Genomic DNA, 13,586 nt, shown 5'->3' with positions numbered 1-13,586 from the left:
ATAGTGTAGTAGACTCTACTTTATCTGGTTGAGAGAGGGGACATTAATATTGTAATAACAACGACTGGGTGGACGTCATGCACCTGTTCATCACCAGTGCGCATGCCCACACATTAAGGAGACGTGCACAGATGTTTGAGAGCGCGTGTGGACCAATTAGAAGGGTTAGGGTAGATAAACATTAAACCTGCAGTAGGCAGTATATTTTTGGCATCATTGGGCAAAAAATCCATAATAACCTTTCAGCATATTGTAATTCAAGTGTTCTGAGAGAGACTTCTGCACCTCCTCATGGCTCTGTTTTCAGGCTTTAAACAAATCTAGCCCGTGACGAGAGACATTGGCCAATCAGAGGTTATTTCAGAGAGAGAGAGAGCGTTCCTATTGGCTGTGCCCCGGCTGGTGGGCGGTGCTTGGTATTTCCTCAACTGATCTCAACATGGCTGCCGGGTCACAAATGTTCTCATTTTACAGCTAAACAGTACACTACAAGATGTTTCTGAAAACATTTCGGGAGAGTAATAGGCATTACAGTAACGGAATATTAGTTCATATTTGATCAGTGCTGCTTAGTTTGACCGTTTGATCGGAGTTGGTGAGTGATTGACAGCTGCTCAGAGATGGCAAGGCTCCAGCTCGGCTCTGATTGGTTGTTTTCCTCCGGTCTGTGAAATCTTGCCATTACGAGCACCAGAGGACACAGAGGATCATGATTTTTACCCGTCTCATGCACTACTGTCAGGATATAGTGACCATTTTATAAAAATATGTTTTTTTTTAATCATATTTACTCCATTTCTACCCACTGCAGTATTAAGAGAGATCTACCTACTGCTCCGGAATTAGGCTTATTATTTGTTTGGACAATTCGTCTACATGCCACTAATGATCGTTTTTGTCCAGGGAGCGAGATTCAGTTTGACAATCAATTAATTAATTATTTAGTTATTAATCCGAAATGGTCTATACCTGAATTAAAGCCATTTAGATTGAGGATTTCTGCAACATCTGTGCAAAATTAAACAAAATTGTTGTCATACTTGCATCTTCTCAGTATGTTGCATTTTCCAACCTATATTAATACATTTTTTAAAGAATTGTTTTTAATTCTATGTTTATATTCCAGGGCTGCACGGTGGTGCAGTGGTTAGCACTGGCGCCTCACAGCTAGAGGGTTGCAGGAATCCGGCTTGGGACCCTTCTGCGTGGAGTTTGCATGTTCTCCCCGTGTTAGCGTGGGTTTTCTCCGGGTACTCCGGTTTCCTTCCACAGTCCAAAGACATGCAGGTTAGGTTAATTGTGGACTCTAAATTGCCCGTAGGTGTGAGTGTGAGCGTGAATGGTTGTCTGTCTCTATGTGTCAGCCCTGCGATGGACTGGCGACCTGTCCAGGGTGTACCCTGCCTTCGCCCAATGTCGGCTGGGATCGGCTCCAGCCCCCCCGCGACCCCTAACGGGATAAGCGGTTGCAGATGGATGGATGGATGGTTTATATTCCAACAAACATACAAGCCATCCTCCCTTACAGATCTTTGAACACTGTACAAGCTGCAAAATGCGACAACTCCCTTCCCTCCCATTTCCTTTATTTCCTCCCTAGTCTTATCTCCTGTTGTATATATACAGTTTGGACATTTAATCTAACAAGAAGATATGATAAAAACAAGAAAAAAAAATGTCCACACCTTAAAGCAGCAGTGGGTAGAATTGAAGCAAATATGATTAAAAAAAAAGTTATTTTTATAAAAAGGTCACTATATCATGACAGTAGTGCATGAGACAGGCAATCTGAAAAATCATGTGCCTCTGTGTCCTCCGGTGTCCTCTGGTACTCCTAATGGCATCTGCAAGATTTCACAGATCGGAGGAAAACAACCAATCAGAGCCGAGCTGGAGCCTGCTGTCTCTGAACAGCTGTCAATCACTCACGAACTCCGAACAAACGGTCAAACTATGCAGCGCTGATCAAATATGAATCAATATTCTGTTACCTTAATGCCTATTTCTCTCCTAAAATGTTTTCATAAACATCTTGTAGTGCACGGTTTAGCTGTAAAATTAGAAAGTTTGTGACCCGGCAGCCATGTTGAGATCAGTTGAGGAAATACCAAGCACCGCCCACCATGCCTTGATATGTGTTGATATTGATATAACAGGATTTCCATCATTTCTACTTAATGTTAAAGTCTTTTATATAAACATTGTTTAAGTTAAGCTCACTTATTTAAGAGGAAGTTCAACTCATGCTTATCGATTTCATTCAGACGTCTATGATCTTTTCTGTCTTGTGCTTTACTGTCACACTGTGAGGACATTTTATTACTGCAGACGAGGAAGTATTCAAATGACCTCTGCCAGCAAGAAAGAAGTTATTGTATTGTCAGGGGTAATAGAGATATACTATCCATCTGTGTGACTAGTCAGGCAGCAGTTCGTGCCGTGCTGTTTGTCGTCCTAGAGGACCATTAAAGTAACATGACTTCAATTTACATGCAAATTTATTTAATAACTTTAAGCATTAGACCTCATCAACAAACTACTTTAAGGTTAAAAATTTGAGGCCAACTTTGCGTACTTATATAGTCCATATAATGATATTGTTGTTTTCAAATTAAAGCTCTCATCATGATAAGCATTTAGTACATTTAGTTTCCTAAAACCTCCATCATTTGTAGTTACTTAAATGAAAATCCCACTGCTGGATTTTCATATCAAGCCACAGTCAGATGGGTCTCATTTCAAAGAGCTTTCGACTGGGATTAAAGAAACTTCAGCCTTCTTATCAGTTTCTGTTTTGGAAGTGGGAGGTTTACCATAAATTTCCCCTGCTTTTGACAGCTTTGGGGATTGGCTACGAGATCCGCAGGTCTGGTTCTACCTCAACAGAAACATCGTCTAAGCACTTTTTCTACGATTTAAGAAACTCTGCTTGAAGTTTGGACTCTTTAAACTTGAAAATGTGTCCTTCACTCTAAATTCTTTCAGGAAGATTTGAATACATTTTGTACAAGACATTAAATTGGATCAAATTAGAGCAAAAAAATGGCAGCAAGGTGATGTAGACAATGTCACCATGACATGTGTGAGCCTCAGAGTAATATGTATACTGTACGTGACATTGAATTAATACAAATCCATTAATATTGGTCACACATTCAGAAAGACATATCCCTGTGTGACCCAGATCATCGCCCAGATGTTCATGTAGAGGAAGTCAGAGGGCATCCTGGTTATTTGATGTCACATAATGAATATTTTTAATAAGAACACCTTTAATGGTGCCTGTCCATGACACTGTGCAGTTTTACTGCTTTGACAACTAATCAACTGTAGCTGGCAGAGAGAAATAGGAGCCATCTACGCTCGATTCCTCAGGGAGATTAATCTGCAGCAGCTCACATAGCCTCAGCATCTTTTCCCGAGCCTCCGTGGTGTCATTCATAAAAATGATCTACTCATTTACTCTCACACCTGCCACCTCTTCCCCCACGGCACAGATCTCCATATATAGAGGCTGTGGCGTCAAAGTGACGACTGATGTATTGTGTTTATTTACATGGATTTTTAATGGGCAAGTATGATATTTTTAGCCATGCTGACGGTGTGGCTTTAGGAAAGGCAAAGTCAGTCGGTCTGGTCGATCCACCACTTTTGAGAATATCTCAACAACTGCCGTTCATGTTCCCCAGAGGACAAAGCCCCCTGACTTTAGTGATCCCCTGACTTCTCATCTAGCACCGCCAAGAGGTCAAATTTCTTCAGTTATTAAGTTGAATATATTAATATCTACTTAATGAATTAGCACAAAAATTACGTCCTATTCCAAATTAATATTGCCTCCTAAGTTAAAGGTTCTCTATACGATATCCAGAGCATTAATGTACCAGCAAAAAAACAATTAGCTAATTAAAGATATAGAGGAGTAATGTCTACCTGAGCAGAGAATGAAGTCAAGTGTGTTGTAATCAGAGCTTCTCCTCACTTTGTTTACATCGCCAGGTCGGCCACTGTCCCTTTTTAGTGCATGTTTGTGCATGTGAGCGTGCCCCACTGAATAGCTCACGTCCGTCACTCTGCACTACACTCCCACGGTGGTTACAGCTGATAATGCCGTTCCAACCAACGACGACGTCACAGAAGCATAGCGCCCACCGTCCGGTTCACCCCCATGTTAATACTGTTAGCTCTGTCAGCAGTGTTGCTGTTGTTTTCACTGTTGTGCTGTTAGAAACGTTAGCTGCGAGCCGCCGGCTCAGCGTCCAATCTAGAACGTAACCTGTAAACGGCGAAACCATGCAAAAACTTTCACAAAACTCGCTGCCTGACGACCTATCCTGACCTAACTATTCAAGGTCAATGCCTAACACTAACCATCTTGCGAGAGTTACTCAGCCGTCGCCATGTTGAGAGCCGTGTGGAGGCAATAGAAATGCTCCCAATCTTGCATTTAGCACCTTTAACTGCCTTAACACCCTTAACTGTCTCCAACATGCCTGGTTATGCAATTCAGGCATCATGTAGTTGGTTTATGACATTCAAATATCTGATCTCATACAGGCTACAATATAATCTGATGTAAGTCATATTTATTTTATTGTTTTTAATCCGGAGTGAGGCAACAAGAATTGCGGGGTGCCTGTGCCTGTTTGGCTCATTCAGCTATATAGTGCCAGTTGTAACAACTGTTTTTGTCACCGTGCCACATAGCCAACTCGGCTGTGTGCAAAACGTCTTACCGGTAAATAGAGTGAGAGTGCATGTGAACACATGCTGTACACGACTTTCTCCATCTACAGATGGGGCTTTGGAACAGCTGTCTTGAGGAATCATCTTCAACACGCCCGGCCATATTATGATATATTTATGACGGACAGTCAGACATCTGATCTCATATAGTACATCAGGCTACAACATCATCCGATCTGATTCATATTTATTTTTAGGATCTTTGTTGTAATTCATTGTGGGGTGCAGTTCACAAATTCTGTGGCTGTAAAACCGTTCTTTTTAGCAGCTCTTTATTAAAAATCGTTTTGTTATGTCTGCCAGAAATGTTTGTTTGTTTTGAGATCTTGGTCAGTGTCAAGGGGAGGGTCCAACGAAACATAAATAAATAGCTGTTTGATAAAATGAATAAGATTTAGCCCCCCTCCACACCCCAATAATTTTCGTATTCTCCTTAATAAATACCGGCCAAATACATGGGCCAGCCAATGTGTCAGTATTGGCTCAAAAGCAGGGATTTGCTTTGTAATATTTGGTCCTTAACCAGAGATTTGAGTGACATTGAAACAGTGACATTCCTTTTTTCGTTATTTCATAATGGCTGCTTCCTCAGAAAAAAAAGACAAAGGAGTGAGGACCTTTTAATGAAATCCTGGCAGGCAGGGTGGTGAGTGTAAATGCTCCCCCTGGGTGGCTCTCTAGCCTCTCAGTGGTATGTACATGACATTTAATTCTAATTACACTAATTACAATCTGTATCAGCAGAGGGAAAAGGAACCGACCCACAGCACTAAGTTGATCAGGTTTTATTAGATGTGTGGCGTCATGTGATATCTATGATGGTGTTAACTCTTTGGTCATCATGCAGTCTTTTAAAAAAGAGAATTTGTTGTTCTTTAGTGATGTACAATACAGAGTCTCTGAGTAGCTCATGTGTCTGAGGTGGCTAATGAGTCCCAAATTGGTTAGCTGATGGTTGATCATTTAAATTAGATTTTCAAGGCAAGATAACATTTTACTTTAAACTCAGGACAGCTGTGCCCAGAAAGAATACATGAAGCGTTCTTTCCATGCTGTTTTCCTGCTGCCAAGTAGTAGCACATAGTGTGTGTTAATATGCATGCGGGGAGTATGAAACACCTTTTTATTTTTGAAATCATTCAACCGTGCAGCGCACTGCTTTAAACTGCACTTGAATTTATCCTCCCCTTCAAAAGACCTCCACACTCTGTTTTGATGTGTACAGGCATGTGTCGTGACTTGGGTGTTGATACCGTATGAGCGCACGAAGGCAAGATTAAATGAATTGCTTTAATATTATCTTTTGAGAGTTTAGTGTTGAATTTAGTTTGACAGCAGAGAAGCATAAACATGCTGGTGCTTTCTTCAAGATACTCGAGGGCAGATACTCAACAGAAGTTCTTGTGGTAGTTTTCATGAAGTGACATTGCCCAATATGTTTTGCAAGAGATGTATAAAGGATTGTCTGTGTGAGGAAACTACATCTTTGTAGTGAGTTTTTCAAATGTTATTTTTAGGGCTATCAATCAATTAAAATAATCCCAAATTTTGTATCTGTTCAAAATGTACCTTAAAGAAAGATTTGTCAAGTATTTAATACTCTTATCATCATGGGAGTGGGCAAATATGCTTGCTTTATGCAAATGTATGTATCATAAAGTGGGCATGTCTGTAAAGGGGAGACTCGTGGGTACCCATAGAACCCATTTTCATTCACATATCTTGAGGTCAGAGGTTAAGGGACCCCTTTGAAAATGGCCATGACAGTTTTTCCTCGCCAAAATTTTGCGCAAGTTTGGAGCGTTATTTAACCTCCTTCCCGACAAGCTAGTATGACTTTTGTCCATACACAGTTGGTACCAATGGATTCCTTAGGTTTTCTAGTTTCATATGATGATCCTCCAAAAGATCGAATCGGATTTTTAAGAGGTTAATTAACAAGTTGTGTTAATGCGTTAAAGAAATTAGTGCCGTTAAAACTAAATTGTTTGAATTTGATCGAAGACTGCTGTAACATGAGCCACCAAGTGCAAAACCTTGGTAACGTCGTTCACCTCGCTCATAGGCCATCCATACCGTAATAACACTACTTTAGGAGCAACGGAAATCAGACTGGCTGGCTGTACCACGATTTTGCACTCTGTGGCTCACGTTACCACAGTTTCACAAGCGTGTCAGAGAACTACGGTGGCCTTCAGGTAACGTAAAAAAAGCGAAAGGATGTCGCTAGAGCCAGTGTTTGGATTGTCCTTTCTGGTCTACTGTAGAAACATTGCGGAGAAATATGTCAGACTTTGTGAAGAGCACCTGCTCCCTATGTAGATATTAAGAGCTCATTCTAAGCAAACGAAAACACAATGATTCTTAGTATCAGGTGATCATACACTAATGAATATTATATTCCATTTCTGCCAATAGATCCCCCAAAATGTTACACACTGTTCCTTTAAGTTTAGATTTAATTTGGAACTTAACTCTTAAGAATCCAATTAATTTGTATTGTTATCTTTTAATAAGAAGCAAAAAAATAAGTTAAGTTTTGATGAAAATGAACTTCTCTGACTCTTTTACTTCACCACTAGAAGGGAAAAAATGTTAATTCTGTTCAAGAAGCCACTGTGCATGCTGTGTTTTTTCTCCAGTTCTGGTGAAATTGCTGTTCAGGATTTCTAGAGCTGTAGAAACCGTTTATTTACGTGCGGCGCTCTGGCCACTGGAGCGAAATACAACAGGTTTGCTGTTAACGCCTTAGTTTTGGCTGGAGAGCTATGTCAAAATTGATTTCCTGCCTGTTGTGTGAATGCTACACACAACAACGACGCTGATATAAAACCATTTCCTCCGAAAAAAGAGCAACTCTATATTGAAGTGTAGCTCAAACCTATTAATAGACCCAATTTAAGCTCCAACTTATTATTATTTTACGCATTTTCCCTTGTTGCCATGGCAAAGCGCTGGGGAAAGCGGCGAAGAGCTGCTCACGGTTGTCTTGGATACGACCGTTTTCCCATGTAAAGTAATGAGAGGAGCTGAACCTGTGGGAGCACAGGGTTATTTTTAGGCCTGACGCCAGCCTGCATGTGTGGATTAAGACGTGTTTGGTCGCTGGTGCGTGTGTGTGCATGAGCATGTGTGCGCATGAGCGTGTGTGTGCGTGTGTGTGCATGTGTGTGTATGTGTGTGTGTGAGCATGTTTACAGGCATTAATGCAGCCTCACTGTGGGAACAGCTCAAGGCGTTTTACACTTGGCATACAAACACCTGGGCCACCACTTGTGTCATTGCTCCAGATCAAAATGTGATGCAGGCATGAAAGAAATAGATGCTTTTTTTCAACCACTACTGTGATCAAATAATTCACAACAGCACATTGGTTTCATGTGAGAGTGCAGGCTTGCAGACAAAATCCTTCAAGAGCAAAGGAAAAGCAATTTGAAGCAAATAAGTTATGAATAGCAGAAGTACTATAGTAGAAAGAGACCATCCAATCTCATTTTGAATATATTTCAAAGCTGGCTATGTCACTTGTTCCCTTGGACTTTAGGGATATTTTTGAGACACCAAAGCCTTGACCTTTGCCCTCAGCACTCGTTATGTAACACTTGGATGATGCAGGTGTTTAAACTTAGTCTGTTGTTGGAAAGGGTTATTTGGTGAGGAGCATCAAAAATGTCTGGAAATATAGATCTGTGTGCATGCTCGAAAACCACACACACCCCCAGCTGGCCTCTTGTTGTAATAGATTGAGATGATAGCAGGTCTGCAAATATGATGTCACGGCAGCTGTGCTTTTGAGCTGCTCTCTTCCTGCAATACAATGTGGAAGATGGAGATTTGTGTGCGTGTGTGTTGCTGTGTATGAGTGAGTTGACTAATAGAGAGAGCGGGAAAATCCCTCAGAGAGCTGAGACAGTTTAGATGCACAAGATATTACTGTAGCGACGGACTGACCCACCATTTCCACAGCTGCAGGGTCTTTTCCATCTGCAGCTATTGTGAAAATACTCAGTTTGACCTCATTGAAGGATCATTTATTTACACACTGTTCAACATTAGTCAGCATGAATATAGCAGCAAACAACTATTTGCTTTGTAAAGATATAGAGGAGTAATGTCTACCTGAGCAGAGAATGAAGGCACTCTCCCTCTGTGTGTGTTGTAATCTGAGTTTCTCTGTGCTTTGTTGACATAGCCAAGGACAGTTTTTACTACTATCTGAGTCAAGTTTAATGTTTGTGATAAAAGATTCACATGATTTCTTACTCAATTAATTTTCTTATTATATCACATTTGATTTGTAGGCTAATGTTTTGTAAACAAAGTTTTCAGATTTGGGATTTTATTTGTTTCATTTTCAGATACATTTTCAGCATACATGAATATAACCATAAAAAAAAGATGTCAAACATTTTTTTTTATTGGGGGCTCACTCAGCTTCCATGGCATCCACTCAAATGACCACCTGTGGCTCCCGGGGACTCACTACATCACTGGTAGGGATTGATTACTGGTTGCAACTCTTAGCAGACATCCAGGCTTTTTCTGCAAGGAAATGCCACCAATTACCAAGAAAATGCCAAACTGGTGACGACAGCACCATCATTAGATCTTGGCCAATTATTCTCCATCAGTAGTATAAAATAAGATGCAGGCAGGGTGGCAGTCAGAGAGCAGAGAACATCCTGCCCACCCCCCAACCCTGCTGACAACCCCTCCACCCCCAGTGTGTCAGCCCAGCTCCAGCACGGCCAAGCCAAGCTCCGCTGCAATCGGCTTTGACTTCTTAGCAGCCGTGTGGTCTCTGCATACTTTTAACAAGCTCTGTCATTTCGCAGTGCAAACACGGGATGCCACGGATAAGCCTGGGGGACTGGTATGTGGTATTAAGGACCTGATCCGCATTGATCAGAGTTTTGCAAAAAAGAGCTCGGTCCTTCAGCATCTAGGAATGTGCTTAAATGTCACAGCCACATATACTTAACACATAATAGTACACACACGCATCAATTTGCCCGGTACTGCCTCCTTCCAATTGGATTAAGTAAAAAAATTAAACAAAGAATTAAACAATTTAACTTAAATATGAAGGACATATTTTTGACAATTACTAACGTCAAAAACACAACGAAGTCGCATAATATAATGAAATATAATGAAGTACACATAGAGAAAGGCACTTGAAAAATGTGACAGCTTTTTTCCATGAGTCAGTTACACTGAGTTCGGGTCGTGCTATTCCAAATGTGATATGACATGTCCGTGGGTTAGGAGAAATAGATTTTATTACATAAGGCAAAGAGAGGGAGTTAAATATAGACCAAAAACCATGAACAGGATCAAAACATAGGGTGGAATAAACCAGGTTATTGCAAGGATTAATGGATAATAGATTTATAGAAGGATGCGTTTAATCACATTAGAGTAATGAAGTCTATGAAACATCTTCAAATGGATTATTCCAACCCTTATTCAGATGGAGGTATGAAAAGCAATAATACAGCTGTCCCAGATAACTTCCAAAATTTCACTCCCAAGGCAACCCCAGGCTTCCCTCATTTTGTTGAATCAATATTGGGGATTATAATTAATGCCCTTGTCCCGTGGGTTCACATCTACTAGTTTATAAGAGGAATCTTTAACTGGTGCCCTGGGATGTGTTGGTAAAACGCTCCGACACAAAAACTGCAGAACTGCTACTCTGAACAAATAGGATTTGGGAATATTTTGATCTCTGCACAGAGATTTAAATTAATAGAATGACATACCACTGAGCTTGAAGACATTTTCATATTTGTGTTCATTGACAACTGAGAGGCATACAAGAAATACATGACTCATAAAAGTACCTTTACCCAGTAAGCCAGTTTAGAAATCTCTGTAGTGAAAGAGAAATGAGATTCCATCTGAAGGAAGGGATATATTTAGTCAGTTTCTAAATGAATAATATTGGAAGCCAGACAGGAAGTTACTGATGGCGCCACCATAAAGTGCTTCAGGGATGACGTGTTTTTGTAGGCCAACCAGGAAGTTGGCATCGCCCTGGTTCCCTCAACAAAAAGCCAATGGGATTTTTCCATTGGGTTTTGGATTACTGCAGAAAGTGAGCTCTGTGGCAAACAAACGTTTATGATACGTTTTGTTCAGCAAGATAATCTTCACAAATGAACACCACTTTTATGATTTTGAAGTGTGAATGCAATCGCCAGAAGTAAAAAGCTACCGTTAGGCTATAAACAAACTACACCACGGTCGCATGAGTGCGAGTGTATATACAACGAAGCTGTATAGGCGGACAGGTCGGCGTGATGACATTCAGTAGTCTAATTTAGCCACTTGTTAGAAACCATAAGACACATAAAGGCTTCAAAATTCACAAGTGGGATATTTATTGATGCATTTTATGTCACCACTCTACAGTGCTACAGGAATGAGGTACTAAAACCCGGAAATGAGGTAGCATTTTAGCACTTACGGTTCCCTTGTCTGGAAGTCAATGGGTTTTTAGTTAGATGCCTGAAATAAGGTCTGTGGTTAACAAAAGCTTAAGAGATTTTAACATTTTGTTCTACGATGTAAAATACAGTAACACAGTCAGTAAACATCCCATTTGTGAATTTTGAAGTCTGTATGTGTCTTAAAAAAGGCATTTGCTATCAAGTGGCTAAATGAGACAACTAAACGTCATCACGCCAACTCGTCCACCTTAACAGCCTCGTTGTGTATTCTCGCGCTCATGTGACCGTGGTGTAGTTTGTTTATAGCCTAACGTTTAACGCTTTTTACTTCTGGGGATTGCATTCACACTTCAAAAATCATAAAACTGGTGTTCATTTTTGAAGATTATCTTGCTGAACAAAACGTAAGTATCATAAACGTCTGTTTGCCACAGAGCCTTTTTTCTGCAATAATCCAAAACCCAATGGAAAAATCCCATTGGCTTTTTGTCGAGGGAACCAGGGCGATGATAACTTCTTGGTTGGCCTACAAAAATACATCATCCCTGCATTACCCTATTTGGCCAGTTAATGTAATTCCTTCAATACTGTATGAACGAAAATGCTTCATCACTCCACATGTGATCGGTGATGATGAGGCTGTATTCACGTACACATTCACACACAGTGACCCTGTGGTGACGTTACTGGTTCCACCGTGGATAGTTATTGTCATGGCAACCAGGAATTAGCATCCTTGGATACCACTGTCTCTCCCTCATCAGCTGCACTCTTTTCTTCCTCACCATTGTTCTCTCTCTCTCTCTGACCCCCCACCTCATGTCTCCACACAGAGCCTTCCTGCCTGACAATTCTCCTCAGCCCTCTTCTGTTTTCTATCTGTTCCTCCTCTCATGACTATTGATTGCCTATTCTGTTTATGTTCCCCACACCCACTGCCCTCCTTAACTCCTAATTGCTATTCACTGCTTGTATTTCACAAATTCCACATCACCTGATGATAAGCCAGTTTTGAATCCCAGGACAACGGATGCTTAGTCTCCCAGTCTTCTGTCTTCAATGCTTCTCTCTTGCCGCCCGATGTTAAATGGATCAATTAGAATCAACAGAGATCCTCACTAAGCTAATGTTAGCTGTCCTGCCCACTCACTCGCCTGCTCACTCAGTCTTTCCAACTGTTGCTGATAGTACTCCCCGCGGACATGACGGCTAAAACTGTTTAGGTGTTGCCAGAGCAACTGGCCATTCTATTTATAGCTATTAACAAAGTTAGATAGCAGTTGTCGTGTGTGGGAGCTAGTAAATTAAGAATGAGCTGCGCACATACGTAAGTCCACTGACACAAAAGGATTTGTTTCGGATTTAGATTCCCACGGATTCCTGTGTGTTGAACGTTTAGGGCCTCAACCTAACAACACAGTTTATCACAGTGGGACAAGAAAAACAAGCTTTAAAATATGCAAAACTTTGGATCTGTGGGAAATATTGCTGTTTATAGAACTTCTATAAAAAGCTTCTACCATCCTTCCCTTGTTTGAGCCTTAATCCTGACTCAGTGGTCTGACAACCTAGGGATTTTGCATTCATATTCACGATCAATACTTCATTAGCGTTTTCAATGCATCTCCCTTCTCTCTCTCTGCACTCTCTTTCATTGCAGTTGACCTAACAAGTTCTGCGGAGGATACTGGGAGGAACCAATTCTTAAAATGCCCGTGGCAACATCCAGCTCTGACTCCGGTAAGTGGCTTTGTCTCGCTATGACGAGGGCATCTGTGTGTGTGTGTAAGTGTAAGAGAGATATCGAGAGAGAGACAAGAGGGAGGAGATACTGAACGCTTTGTGGTTATCCCAGCACTCAGGACATGCATCTCATCTCCAGAGTTCTAATGTGACTTAATGAGCTGGCTAATGGAGCGCTAAAACTCCAGCCTTAGATCAGTCATGCCTCGAAGGATTTGCTGCTGTATCCCTCGCAGCCCTCCACTCACGCACACACGCATGCACGTCGAATCTGCGCTAGTGGCAAGTAGCACAAACGCACACGAGTGCATGCACACGCCTGCACACAAATGTTGTTTATTATGGATTGATGGCTGATCAATGATGACTGAAAATAGCCCGGTGTGAAAGCCAGAGGGTTAAGTGATTTGCAGTCACCTTTGGAGTGGGTCCTTCCATGGGTCGTAGTTACTTTGGCAATTCACTTTTTTTTAAAAATATGGATGTTTATTTGATGAAGGCTGTTTGTTTTCTGTGAAATGGATTAACATTTGATAGTTTGACAGTTTGATGCTACTTCAAGGCTGCCGTGAAAGATTAATTTAAAGTAAAGATGCTGTGAAGACATTCTGGCACTTGACAACAGACTGCAGGAGTCAGTGC

The 13,586-nt window shown here is 41.1% G+C and overlaps 1 protein-coding gene across 2 annotated transcripts in view; it reads left to right on the top strand.

The window, feature by feature from the left end:
- Positions 1 to 13,586, top strand: part of mpp2b (MAGUK p55 scaffold protein 2b) — a 48,748-nt gene that overhangs the window by 704 nt on the left and 34,458 nt on the right. For both annotated transcript variants that reach the window (XM_074621098.1, XM_074621097.1), the window contains exon 2: positions 12,862 to 12,941. In XM_074621098.1, coding sequence (XP_074477199.1) covers positions 12,911 to 12,941 — 31 coding nt within the window. In that variant the 5' untranslated portion in view covers positions 12,862 to 12,910. The remainder of the gene's footprint in view (positions 1 to 12,861; positions 12,942 to 13,586) is intronic.

This window comes from Sebastes fasciatus, chromosome 20 (genome assembly GCF_043250625.1).
Source record: "Sebastes fasciatus isolate fSebFas1 chromosome 20, fSebFas1.pri, whole genome shotgun sequence".
NCBI classification, from domain to species: Eukaryota; Metazoa; Chordata; class Actinopteri; order Perciformes; family Sebastidae; genus Sebastes; species Sebastes fasciatus.
The sequence above is the reverse complement of the archived record's forward strand: the minus strand, read 5'-3'. Positions and strand labels throughout refer to the sequence as shown.